This window comes from Pogona vitticeps, chromosome 2, assembly GCF_051106095.1.
Source record: "Pogona vitticeps strain Pit_001003342236 chromosome 2, PviZW2.1, whole genome shotgun sequence".
In the NCBI taxonomy this organism is placed as follows: domain Eukaryota; kingdom Metazoa; phylum Chordata; class Lepidosauria; order Squamata; family Agamidae; genus Pogona; species Pogona vitticeps.
The window spans coordinates 231945392-231962290 of NC_135784.1; the positions used below are offsets into that span (position 1 = coordinate 231945392).

The 16899-nt window shown below is 38.8% G+C and overlaps 1 protein-coding gene across 8 annotated transcripts in view; it reads right to left on the minus strand.

Annotated features, from left to right (window-relative positions):
• KANK1 (KN motif and ankyrin repeat domains 1) overlaps positions 1-16899 on the minus strand; it is a 142042-nt gene that overhangs the window by 24833 nt on the left and 100310 nt on the right. For 6 of the 8 annotated variants that reach the window (XM_072992168.2, XM_020805656.3, XM_072992167.2 and 3 more), the window contains exon 3: positions 3827-6481. In XM_072992168.2, coding sequence (XP_072848269.2) covers positions 3827-6481 — 2655 coding nt within the window. Of the gene's footprint in view, positions 1-3826; positions 6482-13679; positions 14141-16899 lie in introns of those variants that run through there. The other 2 variants (XM_078385059.1, XM_078385057.1) reach the window with 1 other exon arrangement.

The window sequence follows — 16899 nt, forward strand, 5'->3', positions numbered from 1 at the left end:
CCTTGGGGGAGCCACTTCAGGCAACATGAGCCACTTCTCCCGTTTGAGTAAAGGGAGGAACAACATAAACACTGACAATTATAATTGAATCCCTGAACCCCATTTTAGCAGATAATTTTAATCTTTTTATGTTTTCTTGTTTTAATCTTTTAATTGTATTTTAAATCACATATGGTTTAATTTATCTTTCAATATTTAACTTATTGTGTTTTTAAATTCTGTGAATTTTAATGTTGTGAGCTCCTTTGGGTCCCTTGCTGGGAGAAATGTGGCTTATTATTATTATTATTATTATTATTATTATTATTATTATTATTATTATTATTATTATTATTATTATTATTATTATTATTATTATTATTATTATTATTATTATTATTATTATTATTATTATTATTATTATTATCGTCATCGTCGTCGTCGTCGTCGTCGTCGTCGTCGTCGTCAACAACAACAACAACAACAACAACAACAACAACAACGCTGCTTAGTTGTTTACCTATGTTTGTATACTGAAGAGCTGCTATTGCCCATGGTTGATGTTTATTGCAAGAGGGATGTATTTCCATAAGAGAGGGGATGATGAAGGTAAGGAGAGACCATTAGAATTATAGGTGGAAATGTTGAAAGGACAGCAGTTATGTCACCATGGGAGAGGGAAATGTAACAGGATGTTGGCTGCCCCCCCCCCCCAAAAAGAAAACCTGTCCTCCCAATTCAAACAGTCTTGGTAGCTATGGCAATAGACCTACTGGGCTCAAAATATTGTCACTGAATGCCATGTCAGTGGCTGAAATCCCATTGCTTAGCATAGTAAATTGCAATGAGAGTAGGTCAACTGATTCAATGGAATTTACAGAGGAGCTAATTTACCTAATCCCCAACTGATTCTCATTGCAACTTACTACTCTAAGCAACAGGATTTCAGCCACTGAATAGGAAACAACTGCTATCTAGGAGTTGACCCTGGATGAGCATTGTGGGGTGGGGTGGGGGGAAGAACTCTCAGATCTGCATGTCAGGGTTCTCTGCATAGCAGCAAGCAAGACCTACCATGGGACAGCATAATTGCAGTGGTCTGACTCTACTGTCATTTCATCTCATCACCCCACCAGTTGTCAAATCCTACAATTTGCTGAATTGTCTATCAGAAAGAGGGTGGCAGGAATAAAACAGGGATTCTGTTGTATGGTCACTGGGTGTAGAAAATTAATTCATTTTATTTAGTTAAAACAACCAGCTGTTCTTCAGCCATTATTATCTGAGTGACAAACTAAAACTTAAAAATACAACAATAGAGAGAATGGCCTTTCAGCACAGAGACAATGAATTATTTCTACAGTACCTCCTCCCCACCCACCCCTGAAGATGGGGTCTAGCTGTCAGACACTGTAAAAGATGGCTTGGAAAATAGATTAAGTGATTCCTGACAATGAATTCATCTAGTGAAATGTATGTAGAAGGATGCAAATTCTAAGTTTTAGAGCACTTGGAAGACATCAAGGGAAAAGCAGGTATTTATTCTTGAACTCACCCTCTCAGCCACTAATAACTACTTCTTTTCATATTTCTACTGAAAAATAATTCCTACATACATACTAAGCAAAGGCAGACAGATAACAAGATTTTTTCATTGTGGCATGCTTTTTATATTCTTTCATTGGAGCTCAGGGAAGAGAGAAACATTCTACGACTTATAGGAGTGTGATTGCAAAGCAATGCCAGCTCAGAAACAGTACATAGGACCTGGCTTGACAAACAAACTATCTTGCAATTCAATTAGTATCCTTTAACTAGTTTAAACCTGAGCCTCTGCATTAAAGGGTGAAACAAACTAGATATCTAACTCTCAAATGGCTTTAAGCAACTGTCTCTAAATACAGAATACTGTACAATTTTTTTCTCCATTACATTTTAACAGGTTAAAAATATTCATGATATTTCATTCTGCTTTTAAAAATTACATGGTGAAAGTGAAATACTTTGTTATCTTTTTATGCTTTTTGTAATATAGGAAACATAAATCAAAAGTACTGGAAAACATTAAGAACTAAGCAAACTAGTACAGTGTCACTCTTGTTTAACGAAGTGAATAAATAGTTTTTCCTGCACTAAACAGGACACCATTACAAACTAGAAGAAAATTATTCCTTAACGTTTTTTGAAAGATTGTGAAACACAAATCTTAGTAAAATGCCTTCATTTGCAGCTGCTCCATGTCTCCACCTGAATCTAGGTAAAACCTCAACCTCAACCAAATTTCTATGGTTGACATCATATGAAATGTAGGGGAACCAGATGATATATTGACATCTACATGGTATTTTGATCTATTAAAATGGGGCTCCTTATTAGACAACTTGTACTCAACAGTTCTCACCTTTAAAGAACTATTATCAACCAATATGCAAAATCAGATTCAGAGCATAATGTCTAAATTACATAAAAAGAAACAATTTAATTAGTTTCTTACAAAAATTATATTTTGTATTTAAAAAAGATTGTCAAGATGTGTATTTTCATTTTATGCCTGAACAAATCCAGAGAGCAGTTTTGGGCTAATACTAATTCCTTAACAAATGCTGCATTTGCATTATTTGTCACATATCAGTAAATCTGATTCACTTAACCGAAACAGGGGAAAGAACATTGAGATAATGTCATGGAATTACTGGGCTCTAGCACCACATACTTAGTAACCATGTTGAAATTTTCCCCTGCAAAACTTTGTTAATTTCATACAAGTGTCTAAGACCTAAAGAGTAGACCTTTGATCTAGATGGTCAGGATAGAAATCTAATAAATAAATAAATACATAAATACATAAATAAATAAATAAATTCTTTCCAATCATAGCTTGGCATGTATTGTAGTTTTCATTGCTATTGCACTAGTAAAAAATAGACAATCCTTGCACACAGACACCTAGTATTTCACACTATCGTTCTTTGCCTTGGTCTCCTTTTTTAAAGATAATTTTTTTAAAAAACATTCTTTTTAAAAAAAATAATATGAGCTCCTCGTTGGGAGTTTGATGACAAATCCCAGGCACATTAATGAAAATTAGGCTTATGTGAATGCATGCAATGATACAAATTAATTGTTAAAAATTCCTTATAATGAAGGAAAAGGCAATGACCAACATTTGGTCAGTGCTCAGACAAATCATATAACACCATTCAAGAAAATGTAGCCCACTTTAATCAAACATATATGTTTGTGCAGTTTTCACAACAGTAATTGGAGCACAAATAATGTCAATTTATGGGGAATGGAGTGTCTTTCAACCCCCACATTTTCAACCCCCATCTCCTGCGCAATTATCAACAGTATTCAGCACAGCAACCTGTATGTAGAGCCAGAATCTAAAGATAGTTCTAGGTTGCTTATAGTAAACAAGCAACATTTAAAATAAACAGAATTACTTGTAGGATATTTTAAGTGTATAAAGACAAGAGAAGCAGCTGTAAAACATTCACAGGAATAAGATTATGTATGGTAATAGTTATTGTGCACTATAAAATGCCTCCAGATATAATTTTAGAGTCACATCCTGCCATTAAGGAAGGTCTGAGCTCTTAAGGTCTTAACTATATAAAGTGTAATCCTCCAGGAAATAGAGTAGACAATTATCTAGTCACTTGGTATTTTTTGCTATTTCAAGAATTCAGGCACTGATAGTGCTCATCGCTTCAGTATCATCTACAACATATTAAGAATCTTTTCTTCACAGTCTTTTCATTCCACAGTTTTGTAAGAACCTTTTTCATACTGCCTCTCTTTTAAGACATCACTAAGACAAATGAGAAAATCTGTTCCAACATACCTTTCGCAGTAGTTTTGTCCATGCACTGTTTTGGCATGTCTATGTTGCGCAGTTCCTCCGTACTTGCGTATTTCATGACATTATTGATAGAAGATAGAGTGCTGATGAGCTGAGAATTAAGAGAGCCAATTTGTGAGTGAGGTTCTCCAAATGCATCTGCTAGCTCAGCATAGTTTTCAGCAAGAAGCATCTGCTGTTCTTGAACGAGCTTCTGAACCCGTTCTATGTAGTGATCCAAGCCAGCCCTCATCTCAGGCAGAGGGAATGAACTCTCCAGCGCAGATTCATCCCCAACACCAATACTTCTAGTACAAGGTGGTGCTACAGAGATTGGAGGGGGGCCACAGGCAATATTTCTCATTTTGAGGCCAACTAAATAGTTCTCATGGATACTAATCTGCCCTACCCCACAATCTTTGGTCTTTATTAGGGAAGACTTATCAAAGCTAGCAGTGGTAGAAAGCAGAGTCCCCACGCCAATGGAACGTGTTTTAGCAGCTACATTTACGTCCTTGACTCTTCCGTCCCCGACAGCCACCGTCCTCATCTCCACTATCACAGTGTTTGTCTGTTTGTCGTAAGTGCTCAGGAAAGTATTCGTACTGGAATCAGTAAAGATAGCCACTTCTGTGTTGGTACACTGGTCGGTCGTTTCTAATACTGTATTGGTTCCCTTCGTAGCTGTACAAGGCACTGCCATGACTCCAGAATCTACTTTGCAATCAAGCTCTGTATTGGTGCCACAGGATATGGTCTCATTTGCTGGACAAAGTGTCGCATTCGAACAATCTCCGCAACCTATTGACCGCACTTCCTTGATTTTCAGTTCTGTCTTGCACAGGCTTAGTTTTTCCACAGACTCCTCTGTATTGACCTCAGTTTCGCAGACACTCACTTCTGTGCCAACACACTGGTTGCAAGTCTCCACAGAGCTCCCTGTGCACCGGTCACACACATCTTTCCTCTCCTTCACAATCCACCAATTCATAGGCACATCTGGACCCACAGCTGTATTTTGCAATGTTGGACAACACAATATTCCAACACTGCTTGTTTGGAGACAGCTACCCACACATGAATCGACAACATCCACGTGATTCCCCACTATTTGGTCTCTTGTTTGTACTAATGCTTCCACTGCTCTACTGAAGACAAGGGGCTGTGCCATCAGTGACTTGTCCATTTTTTTTCTGGACCCAGCTGCCTGCAGCTCATGCTTTAATTTGGTCATCTCTCTGTCATGGGTTGCTTCCCTCAGCTGAACCTCCAGCCGATAGATTTTGTCTTTAAGGGCTTCAATGGTCTGATGCTGAAGCTCTATTTCCTTCTCTGCCTCTGTAGACAGACCAAGCATTCCCTCTGTTACCCCTACAGTAGAATCTTTAGTCTTAAGCTCTGTACCTACTGCTACATCCCTGCCTACTCTCAAAGCTCTATTGTACACAACAATGTCATTGACACTTTCATCATCACCTACAGCAACTGACCTGTTTTCTTTTGCTACACTTGCTCGGTTCACTCGCAGATTAGAAGGGATATCATAATTGCTGTCCTGGATTTTCTTCTCCAAGGCTTGCATTTCAGCTGTCAACTGCCTAAACTCTTCTACCCTCTCTGAGCTGTGCTCTGCACAACCCACATCTTCCTCACAGTCTATATAGAGCTCTCCACCTCCTCTGGCAGGAGAGAGATGCTTCCAATGCTCTGCATTTCCTGCACTGTAAGACCGCTTTCTAAAGTGGCCTGTGTCATTCTGGTTAACTATTCTTTGGTTTTTGAGTTTTGCCATAATTTGCCGTTTCTCTTCCTGCAATACTGAAATCTTGACCTGGAGAACAGGAATAGTTTTGACTTGCTCCTCAAGCTCTTTTAGGCGTTTGAGAGCAATAGCCATTTGTTCCCTGATGTGTTGCAGGTGGACTGGGCTTACATTAGTCACAGGGGTTGATACACCTGAACTGAAAGGACTATGACGGATGGAACTGCCCAGAGAAGATGCTAGATGAAGATTATACTCTCCATTGCCTTGATACCCATTCTGAAACTGCTGGGATGCCTGGCTTTGCCCACTGGATCCTACAAAGGAAGGAAGTGAGCTTGTTGAGCCCATTGCTCCAAAGCTAGAAAGCCTAGGCCTCCGAGCTTCTCCCGGGACCGCTTGCATTGCGATCTTTTCCTGCTCCAGTCTTCTCCGGGTTTCCATGAGAGTTTTTGTGACACGAAGATTGTGCCGAGGCAGCTGTGGTGAAGGAGGCAGGAGTTGTTTGCTTTCAGGGATGGTTAGGAAGTTAGGAGAGGCTTCAAAGGATAAGGATGGCCTTGTGGAGGTGGCAGCAGCTGCTGGTGGAAGTGCTGGACTTTGCACGGAGAAGAGTGAAAATGAATGTTTGTTTTCATCACTGTTGGATGAAGAGAGAGATTCATTTGATGTCCATCCGCTGCACTGACTGGAGGTGGTGTTTTTAACAGCTGTAAAAGGTGGTATTGCTTTCCGCTTTTTCTGTATGTTCAACTTTTTTATAGTGTTTCCCTTTTGTATATCTTCCACGTACTTGAGAAAATCCAAGTCAAGCTGATAGCCATATGGCGTTTCCACAAAATAGGGATCCTTTTGATCTCTGTCATCCTCCCCATTCAGTGTGTTTTCATCTTTTTCTGAAAGAGAAAACATATATTAATGCCCATGATCTTACATAAAAATTAAACTACAGGCAATCGTTCTTGGCATCAGAATCAGTATTCCATATCAGAAAAGCTATTATATTTTTCTTGACTCAGCCTTTAAGATATAGGCAGTTTTCATTTGAAGACTATGTTAGCTGAATTTAAAACAACGAGGTATATGTATAGATTTGTGATGAGTTTTGCACAAAACAGTTTTTTAAACCCATTCTTTCTAGAGACCATCTAATAATAAGCATACAGAAATGCTCTGTTTCTAGGACATAAACCTGCAATAAAGGTTACAGGATTCTTAAGGGTTACACAAACATTTCTTTCTCAATTAGCTAATCAGAAACCTGTTAGCAGACATGTGAAAGTCAATACTACTCAAATTCTGTCTAAACAAGCAGCACCTCTCTGCTTAGAAGCACATTCATTTGTGACAGTTCATGCAGCTTTCTATACTGTGCAGAGCTGGCATACTATGAACTATGCAAGCAGACCCCTTTCCAGTGCAGTCTAAAATATCTGAACTGAAAAAGAAACTGCCGGCTCAGATGTCAAGGCAGCTTGGCTTCCTGCAGACACAGGAGATGCATGTCACACCAAAGTATTCTAAATAAAACTGGACCAGATCTGGTGAGGATCTGTAAGCAGAATATTTATACCTATGCTAGCTGTATAGCCTCTTTCCCACTTATCCCCGGTCACAGAATAATAAAGACTACTGAACATCAGCACCAATGCCTAGTGATTTCATTTTCATTACCTTAAAGCTTTCCTGCTTCTCAGTCTACATGGATACACGAAATACATTAGACCTAGACTATTTTCTGCAATAACAAGTTCATATGTCCTGCAAAAATCCCTGCCTCTCGACTTTCTCATTCTTCACCCCATAAAGGGAAAAAGTGCCCAGCATTAGTAGAAATGCAGCAACACATATTAGAATGTTTCATAAACTGAGTCTTCTTTAATGAGTTCATTAAAAAAAAAAATAGAACTAGCAGGGGGCACATGTACTTTCTTTTTCCACTCCATTTCAGTACGTATTTGTATGTTAACAGAGCAGCTGTTTTAAGTATCCTATAGCCAAAACTCAGCTCCTTTTTAGAATATTTCTTGAAAATATTGATATATATAATATGCAGTTCTTCAATTTGTTCCTTTAAACAGCTATTGTTCAGAGTACCTGAAGACCACCAACATATCCTAAACCACTCAAAAACCAGAGTATGACCCATCATCCCTAAAAATTTAAAAAACAATTAAAAAAAAACATTACTTTGTACACCAATAAACCCTAAAAGCTGGAAGGCAGTGGATATGTACACACACTTTTCCTCTCTAGTGTGTAGTGCAAAGTTTACATTAATACATAACATTATGTGTGAAAATCATGCTGACTTCCTATAATCATGTACAAGTGATGTTAAGAGTGTACAGTTCACTTACTTCTGTGGGCAATCATAAAATGCATGCTTGCAAAAACCTAATCACGTGAGATGTCATTGTTTTGAACTCAGGTAGTATATGCTAACAAAGGCACGCCACAACAGGACCACCAGGAAAAGAGGAGGGAGTCATATGGTGGTGTGTTTGTGTATCTGCCAAGGTTTGATGAAGTACAGAACGTATTTTTTCAGAACTTAGGAGAGGAATTTGCATGAATCACAAGAAGTTCCAGATTCAATCCTGAAAAACTCTAGGAAGGGCCGGGAAAGATCTCTGTCTGAAACCCCAAGCATTTATTCTCTCTCTCTCTCTCTCTCTCTCTCTCTCTCTCTCTCTCTGAGGGACAAGTAAGGAAAAGGACAATGAATATGATTCAAGTCCAACAAAGCATACTGAGAAAGAGGCACAATCTCAAAACTCTTAAGCAGAGTTAATGCTACATAAATTACAACACCACCAGTAAAGCAGTCAGTAATGCAATCAAAATTAATTCAAAACAGTATAAGTCTTAAATGTATTGCCAAAAAACAAAAGTATCTGTCTGTAGATATAACAGCAAAAGAAGTGAAAGGCAACCATGATTCCAAAAAATAAATTAAAAAAAATAAAAAGGCATAATAGGAAGATTGCAATAAAAATACAGTAAAGCAGAAACTATTTATGCATTATTAAACACAGGACAGTGGCTTTACTTCCATTTAAGGAAAGGCCAGATACAATTCCCAGCCACCTATGACCTCTTGTCCCAACCAGTAAAACTACATTCTGTGATGCAACTGGTGCTATCACGCACCCACAAGTTATTCTAAGGCTTCCAGTTTCCAGCAGGTGCTTTCATTCCCCAAAATATGTTTATTTCCAAATTTTGTGGGTCTAGGGGCACAAGGCCTATTCCTCCCCGTCATATCGGTATTTGTTACAGCAGTTATGACTTCCATAAGAGGGAAACAAGAGGGAGACGACAAATGTAATTATACCATCCCCATTTTCCACCTCAATCTTTCAAATTGCACACTGACCAATATTAGATAGTAGGGAAAAGGGAGAAGTGCATGAACAAAAGCAATTTGCTCAACATTAAAAATTATCCTCTATGCCTAAAGGCTCATGCAAGCTGTAGGAACCTGAAGATGACTTTTTTTTTAATGACAACCTCCTCTCATTCTTTAGACTGGAATGGGTGGATTACCACATAGCCTGGTTCCAAAAATTTACCCTCATCTTTGCTTCTCTGGCTGAGCTATTATGTAAAACAAGATGGCAGGCAGTTACTTGGTTGGGCCAGAAAACGTTCAGACTTTAGAAGGTGCTACCTGTTGGTATGCAGAACTTCCAAACACTACATCCAAAATAATACTTTGTTTTTTATTTTCTAGGAGAGATGTTACATATAACAATTGCTGGGGTCTGAGAGTGACAACATCCATAATACAGTATCTTCCTGAAGTTTCTAGTTTCCTAGCAAGAGTGAGTAAGAATTAGCTCATTTCCTTTCTAGCAATTTCCCATCTAAAAGAGGGAGGCTTGGCAACCTGAGAGGCTTGGCAATTTTTATTTAATTGAAACACACTTGTGGTCCTCAGAAGCACCTCTCAACAGGAAGTTTAAAGCAAGCCCTAAAAGATGATAAGGAAGATATCAGAGTACTTTGGGAGCCCATCACTGAATGGACTGTACAACGACAGGGCACAGACAATGCAATAGGCAGATAAGAATAACCACTGATACTTTTTATAAGGACAATATAGAAATATTTCATATTCACATATGATTTACAAACTTTTCCATCATTTGGTGGAAAACCAAGATATAAATTTCACAGATAAATTACAGTATCCATTTGCTGTGCACCATGATCTTTTGCAAGTATTCCAGGTTTTGTTTGGTGTTTTTTTGTTTTGTTTTGTTTTTTACTTGCTGCCACCATTCTTCTCAGGCTTTGGAGAAGGCCTCTTCAAAAGATAATTTCAGACAAGCAAATATGTATCCTCCATAGCTATAGAGCCTCTTGGCACACTGTTTAAATTGCAGGACTGCTGCTAAAACTCTGCTCACAACCTGAGTTCAATCCCAGGTAGTCAGCTCAAGGTTCACTCAGCTTCCATCCTTCCAAGGTCAGTGAACTGAGTACCCAGCTTGCTGGGGGAAATGTGTAGTCTGCATAACTAAATGGTAAACTGCCCCGAGAGTGCTTTAAGTGCTATGGGGCAATATAATAGCCGTATGCTTTGCTTTTCCCCTGCCTTCAGGCAACTTCTGAATTGGATCAAAGCTCCTTCAGTACTAATTATTGACAAATTCTATTCCCAATCCCCCACTTCTTGCTCTAAACACTTTTTTAAAAAGTGACAAAACATATTCCCCTTCTCTCATAATCTTTTAATTTATAAGCTCTGTCATATTAGCATAAACTATGGGAGAAGAGGGCAGAGACCCGTGTTTGTATATTTTGCAAGTACACAAAGACTCATTCTATAGAATCAAGAAATTAATACATGAAAAAATCTGATATTTCTTAAATGTATTTAGAATAAATACTGAGTGCCTATACTGAATGCATGCACAATGCTTTCAAAACACACCCAATATTTTCTAATGTTTGAATCCAAGCAGTGTCTGGTTTAATGAGAGACCACCAAGGAATATTGGAGATTTCCAGGCAGGACTAGGAAATAATTCTGACTGAAACCCTGGAGAGCTGTTGCCAGTGAAAAATGACAGTATGGGGCTAGACAGAACTGAGGCAGCTCCCTATGTTTTCATAGTTATGTAATGAACAACACACAAGCAATATCTGGGAGAAAACAATGCTGTGAAACTCTGGTAGGCCCCTCTTAAGTGCTAGAACTCCATTACAAAATCCTGTTGCTTAGCAGAATTGCCAAAATCCTGTTGCTTGGCCCATTAATTCACATTAGAATAGGCCCACTGAATCCATGGGTATTTGGTGAATCAATTTCTCAATAAGTTCCACGTTCAAGTGAGCCTATTTTTAACTGTGACTTACTACATTTAAGTTGCCGTTAGGGTAGACCCATTTGAATCAATGGAACTTACAGAAGAGTCGACTCGCAACACCCACATTGATTCAAAATCCAGTGTGATTTACTATGCTAAACAACAGTATTTTGGCTATTGATACAGGTGTAATTCGATTAACATTAATCTCAGCCAGCAGGCACAACCAGTAGAATTCTGTCTCAATGTTTCATGCGCTCATCAGATACCTGATTTAAATCATTTCACATGTATACACTGTATTTTGACTGTTACCCCTCCTGTAAATAATAATAATGAATGCATCGCTTAGGTTATTTATTTATTTATTAAAAAAACCTTATATGCCACCTTTCATTACCAAGTGGCAGGAAGGTAATACATGTAGGTAAAATAACTTGTACACAACTTTCTGGGTTTTGCAAAACTGAACACATGCAGGTGCGCACAGATTTTGAAGGCATCCCTCCAGAAAAGGTATGGTTTCCCTGGAAGCTAGATTACAGGTGGTAAGTTTCTACCACAATAATAGTTCCAATTAGTTAGTGTATTTTTCCGTTTTTATCTAAAATCTTTAGACTAAAAATTGAGGGTCATCATACACGGAAGTAAGGGGGGGAAGGGATTACAGCCCTTTGATCACTGCTTTCCCTGCCACTTCCTAAGCCCCATGAGGCTTAGGAAGTAGAGGGGTAAAGCACCCATGAAAGGGCTGCAGGATCAAAGGGCTGCGATCCTGCACCTCTTTCATCATTGCTTTCCCCCTCCACTTCCACAGCCCTTTGATCCTGCTTTTGTGGGGCTTAGGAAGCAGAGGGGGAAAGCAGTGATCAAATTTTCTTATTTGGGGTTGGACAAGCGGGGGGTCATCTTATACAATGGGTCATCTTATACACGGAAAAATATGGTAGTTAGTAAGTATACTGCCTGACCCCAAGAGGTTTACCCTTTTCCAGCTTCTCAATTTAATATTACTCTTTTCTTGTACCATCATTTTCTTTGGTTTCTGTCACACGGCACCCTTCATGTGGTTATATGTGATTATTTATAATAGTTTGCCTGGTACCAGAATAGGAAGATCTGTCTAGCACTAATTCCTCACACGGTTCTCGAGTATGTCAGATGCTATGAGAATTTACCTGTGCCATCAAAAAGTGAAAATGACTTGCACAAACAATGAAACACAACATTCCTTAAGGCAAAACCAACTTGTGACACCTTCAAGACTAATCAGTTTTATCTGTCATAATATTTCATGGACTGTAGCTGATTCCATGGACTGTAGCTGATTTAAGATGCAAAAGGTACGGCCTAAGCAGACAAGCAGACTACACAGATGAGAGACAACAATGCAGACAAATTCAGCATCAGTCTACCTGTGTCCAAGAACAGATACAAGGGCTCATTCAAATATCCCTTCTACAGCATCAAATGAACCATATGAATGGTGCCTTCATGGCAACAGAATACAGTTTTCTGACACTACAAATGCTTTAAACTACAAATTTTCCCTTCCATGAAATATAGATTTGCGCCAAACATCTCTCAAAACACTTGGTACGAATCAAGGCACTTGATTTTGCACTAGAATGGATGAAGTGATGTTGCATAACGAGGCATTATATGGGAAGAAGGTACTGGAAACATAATCACACCAACTAAGTGGCATTTGTTCACCAGGAATCTGAGACAGAGCACCATATTTGGTTACTTATATTCTAAATGGGCATGCAAGCAGCCTAATCACTTTGGATGTATTCTTACACTTGTAAGTGGGTCAGTTATTTTACAAAGTGAAAACAGACTTTTCTCTTATCCATTTATTTTTCCTAGGTGAACATATGTGAACAGATTTTTCACTTCGGTTCATCTATGCTGGAATGTATGGTAGTTTGTAACACAAGCTACTCATTATCCAAGCAAATATTAAATGCTGAAACAAACTTGTCTCTAAAAAAACCCATAGAAAATACATCTCTTTCCTCTATGTTTAGTTAACTTAAAGTGACTGATTAAATTTGACTTTCTGAAAAAGAAAGTAACTGTCTCCTCATATGCTATGTCACCAATTTAAAGAAGGAGTAAATTTTCAATAAATGTTTTATAACAGAAGTGTTTTCATCTGCATCACCACATTCCAGACCTCTGGAAGGCAGATTGCACTACATATTCAGTCCCAAGACCTTGTTATATCCGAGTACAGTGACACTCATGCCTCTAGATAATTCTGGAAATAAAACTTACCAAAAAGAAACAAACACTCAAATAAACAACGAAAACTGTGAAAGAAGGGCTGTAGTTCTCAAACGTTTATGCCACAACAGAGTTTGTTAATCTTTAAGAGGTACCACAAGTCTTTATTGTTTCAGCTGCAACAGACTAACACAGCTTTCCCACTGGAAATGGCTAAAAACACAGCTCTCCCACTGGGAATAGTTAATAACACAGCTATTCTACTGCAGACTGCTAATGACAAAAATACACTTTGCAATGGCTGCAGGAAATTATAAACAGAAATGTTTCCCTGGTCCTTAATTTAATCCAGTGTTATTTTGTACAAGGAAACAGTGACATCTTTATGCTAAAAAGTCACAACCAGACTAATAGAACAGGTACACAGAGCTCCTCCGGTTTTGGACACTTAAACAGAAACAAAAACTAACTCTGAACTTAAAACTAATACAAAATTTAATCCCTTTTCCTTCCCCCCTAAAATTCCTCAGTGTTTGTTACTTACCATTCTGTGAAGAAGGCAGTACAAATTGTTGTAATGTTTTACTTGCAGGAAGTTAGGTCTGAAGCAGACTTTCCCCAGCCTTAAAGGGAATACGTACTTCTGACACATAAGCAGGCAAGGAGCCCAGGGCTCAGCTACAGAGAATTTATTTATACTCGTTTGGAATTTCCTGACAAAATTCTCTTCTGCCTGCCAGGCTGAGTTAATGGAGTTCAAGTCCAATCCTTTTTTCCATTCTTCACGTCCTAAAGTACAGAGTCAAAACCTGTAGAGTACTGCTCAGAAAGGAGCAAATTTCAAGGGGAAAAGGCAGCTCTGTGGCAGAAGGTCACATCATGTGAGTCATGAAAAGTTACACTTCTCTGATCGTGTCAAACAAGCCAAGTCAGACAAGAAGGGACAAAAAGCTGCAAGACCTTCCCTCACCCCTCCTTGTTTCTGCCACTCCTGACCCCACCTCCGTTCACCGGCAAAGAATAGTTTGTGGAAAGAATCTGGTCAGGATAATTGTCTATCTTGTAACTGTACCACACTCTGCATGTGAATAATTCTCATTTCCTATGCCACATCCAGTCTGCTTTTTGCTTGCATCTGCCCTGTCCACCATATAATTTGAAGGCTAAAAATAAAGGCTTTGCTGTGCCTGTAGCATGCATAAACAATTTTGCTTACAGGATGTGCTAAAAAATGTAGCAACTGTATTTCTCTAAACTTTGGGATATAAAGAGAAATAAATCGTTTGAAAGGAAGGGTTCATTGTATTGCCTATGGGCGTGTTTTCGTACTCAGATACTGCTATGTTTTATCAGCCTGATTGTGTACACATATCCTCTCATAATATTGTAAGAGGTCAATTACTAAAAATGTTCAGCCAAATCACTTTTATCTTCTTGCTAACAGCAAGGGGATATCAACACATCTGTTTTGTTTTGGTAGATAATTGACAATTTAGGCCAGGTGACATGAGGCAGGTCAAAGTCTAGGGCTTTGAAACAGGAAGCCTCAGGTATAGTTTACCAGAGAATTTGGTAATATGTTTTCAGTGTCCTGATTTGAGCAGAGCTGTTTTAATACTGTTTATAACATCTATCAAACTCAGTCAAGATCCACATCAAGAAAAGCATAGTTAGACAAGCTCTATTTTCTTCTCCAAATATATTCTCCCATCTCTGCTTTCATTCACCCACCCTAATTTTATTACATACACACACAGCTACTGCTCAAAAGTAAACATATAAGGAACTGATACAATGGAACAGTTACACAATAGCTAATTTGGACCATCAAACTAATCTTTTCGCACCCATTTACCTATTACCTGTACACTGTTTACAGATCTGAGTTGATGAAAGACTTGTTCAGTAGAGTGGAAACAGAAAGAATTGTATAGCTTTTACTAAGAACAATAACATTCATGTATAATAAAATAAATGAATACTGTAAATATTTAGCCTGCCACTGCCACCATTACTGCCATGAAAAATGAAAAGCATATTGGTCTGAATCTGTACAGCACATTCCAGGTCATTAACATTTCTCATAACTACCTATCACCGGCTGTAGCTGCAAGGGTTTAGCATCCTCATTCTAGCTTGCTGGCTGCAAATAAGACTGATACCACCCATAGCTCTAGACTTTCTCCTTCGACCCACTGCTATTTATTAGAATTTCCTCCAGATTAACAGCTTTTTTCTTACCCTCTTCAACCTTTAAAATCACTTTGGTGAGACAAGTCAGACTGGAAAAGAATGACTGGTTTATGGCTCAGGATGGATTTGAAGCTGTATCTTTCAGTCTAACCACTATTCCACACTGGCTGTTGCACCTGGATACAGTTGTAGCTAGCCATTTTGGCACCTGGGGCAAGTGGCACTGTCTCCCACCCACTCTGCCACAAGACACGGCCAAGAGCCTCCCCAGAAAAGGAAGAAGAGAACATGAGAAAATTTATGCTTTTAGAGAGGGGGGATCAGGAAGTGTTGCTATTTATTTTCCTAACACTCACCAGTTGATTCGCCTCCAGATTTTGGTGCTCTGGAGCAAAGCCCCTATTCTTATGGCCCTACACTTCGACTCCTACACCGGATGATTGGTGGGAAGACCCTACAGACACCATTGGTGACGCACTGTAGAAGAAGCAAAAGGCAGTAAGAACTGCTGGAATAGCTCAGTGGTTTAGATATCCGACTGTGGATCTAGTGGTTTGGAGCTTCATTCCCCACTGTGCCTCCTTGAAAGGGGCTGGACTTGATAATCCGTAGAGTCACATCCAGCTCTGCAGTTCTATGATTACTGTTATTATTATTATAAAAGTATGGCATACCTGTGGAACCTCAGAAGCATCTTTTCTGAGATAAGTTGTAAAATTCTCCAGATTTTTTTCTAATACAAATGTTTTCAAAATAGGAAGACAGGATCTCTGCTCTGTTTTTTAAAATAATCAGTCTACAAATGTAAATATTTGACGCTTGTGCACCATCTTCTAGGGCAGCCCACAGAAAGTGCATAAATTTAAGTTACACCCAGGCATTAATAATATTTTATGAGTTTATCTGCTCCAATATCATATAAGCAGCATGCAAGGCTCCAAGAGTTTTAAAATGAGTCCAAGAGTCTCCCCATGCCACCAGTCTGATCCTTTAAAAAAAGTACAATTCTCTATACAACAAGTGCACCCCACCTCTCTTCATTCTGCATTAAGCTTAAACCCATTTGCCTTCCTGCAATCTTTTACTGGTTACTGACCCAGCAGATTCTGATGACATCATGAAATTCATCAAAAGCATGCTCCCTTCTCTTGGACAACATCAACAATTGCTTTTATAAATGGGAGGGGGCAAACTGGATTCAAGGAAAGCCTAAGGGCAATTCCCATGGGAAAGAACAGTGCCTGTCTTCTGAAACCTGTTCCTCAGGTTAAACTGGAATACTTGGAATTGGCTTACAGTCTCAAAAGAGGTGGCGTCTGGTAGCATCTGAATGGCTGAGAGAGCCAGGAGAATCAAGAGTTTTACAGTTCCCCTTCCCTTCATCCCTTAGTTAGTCTGTATCATTAGTTAGTCTGATCAAATCAGTTACTGTACCAATACCAAAACAATAGATACCCACTTAATGATGAAAATGGTAATCCCTACAGCTATTTCTTTTCTACACAAATTGCTTGGCCAGATGGAGGCCTGAAGGCTATTGATACAAACATGCTTTTGCTATTAGCCTTTAA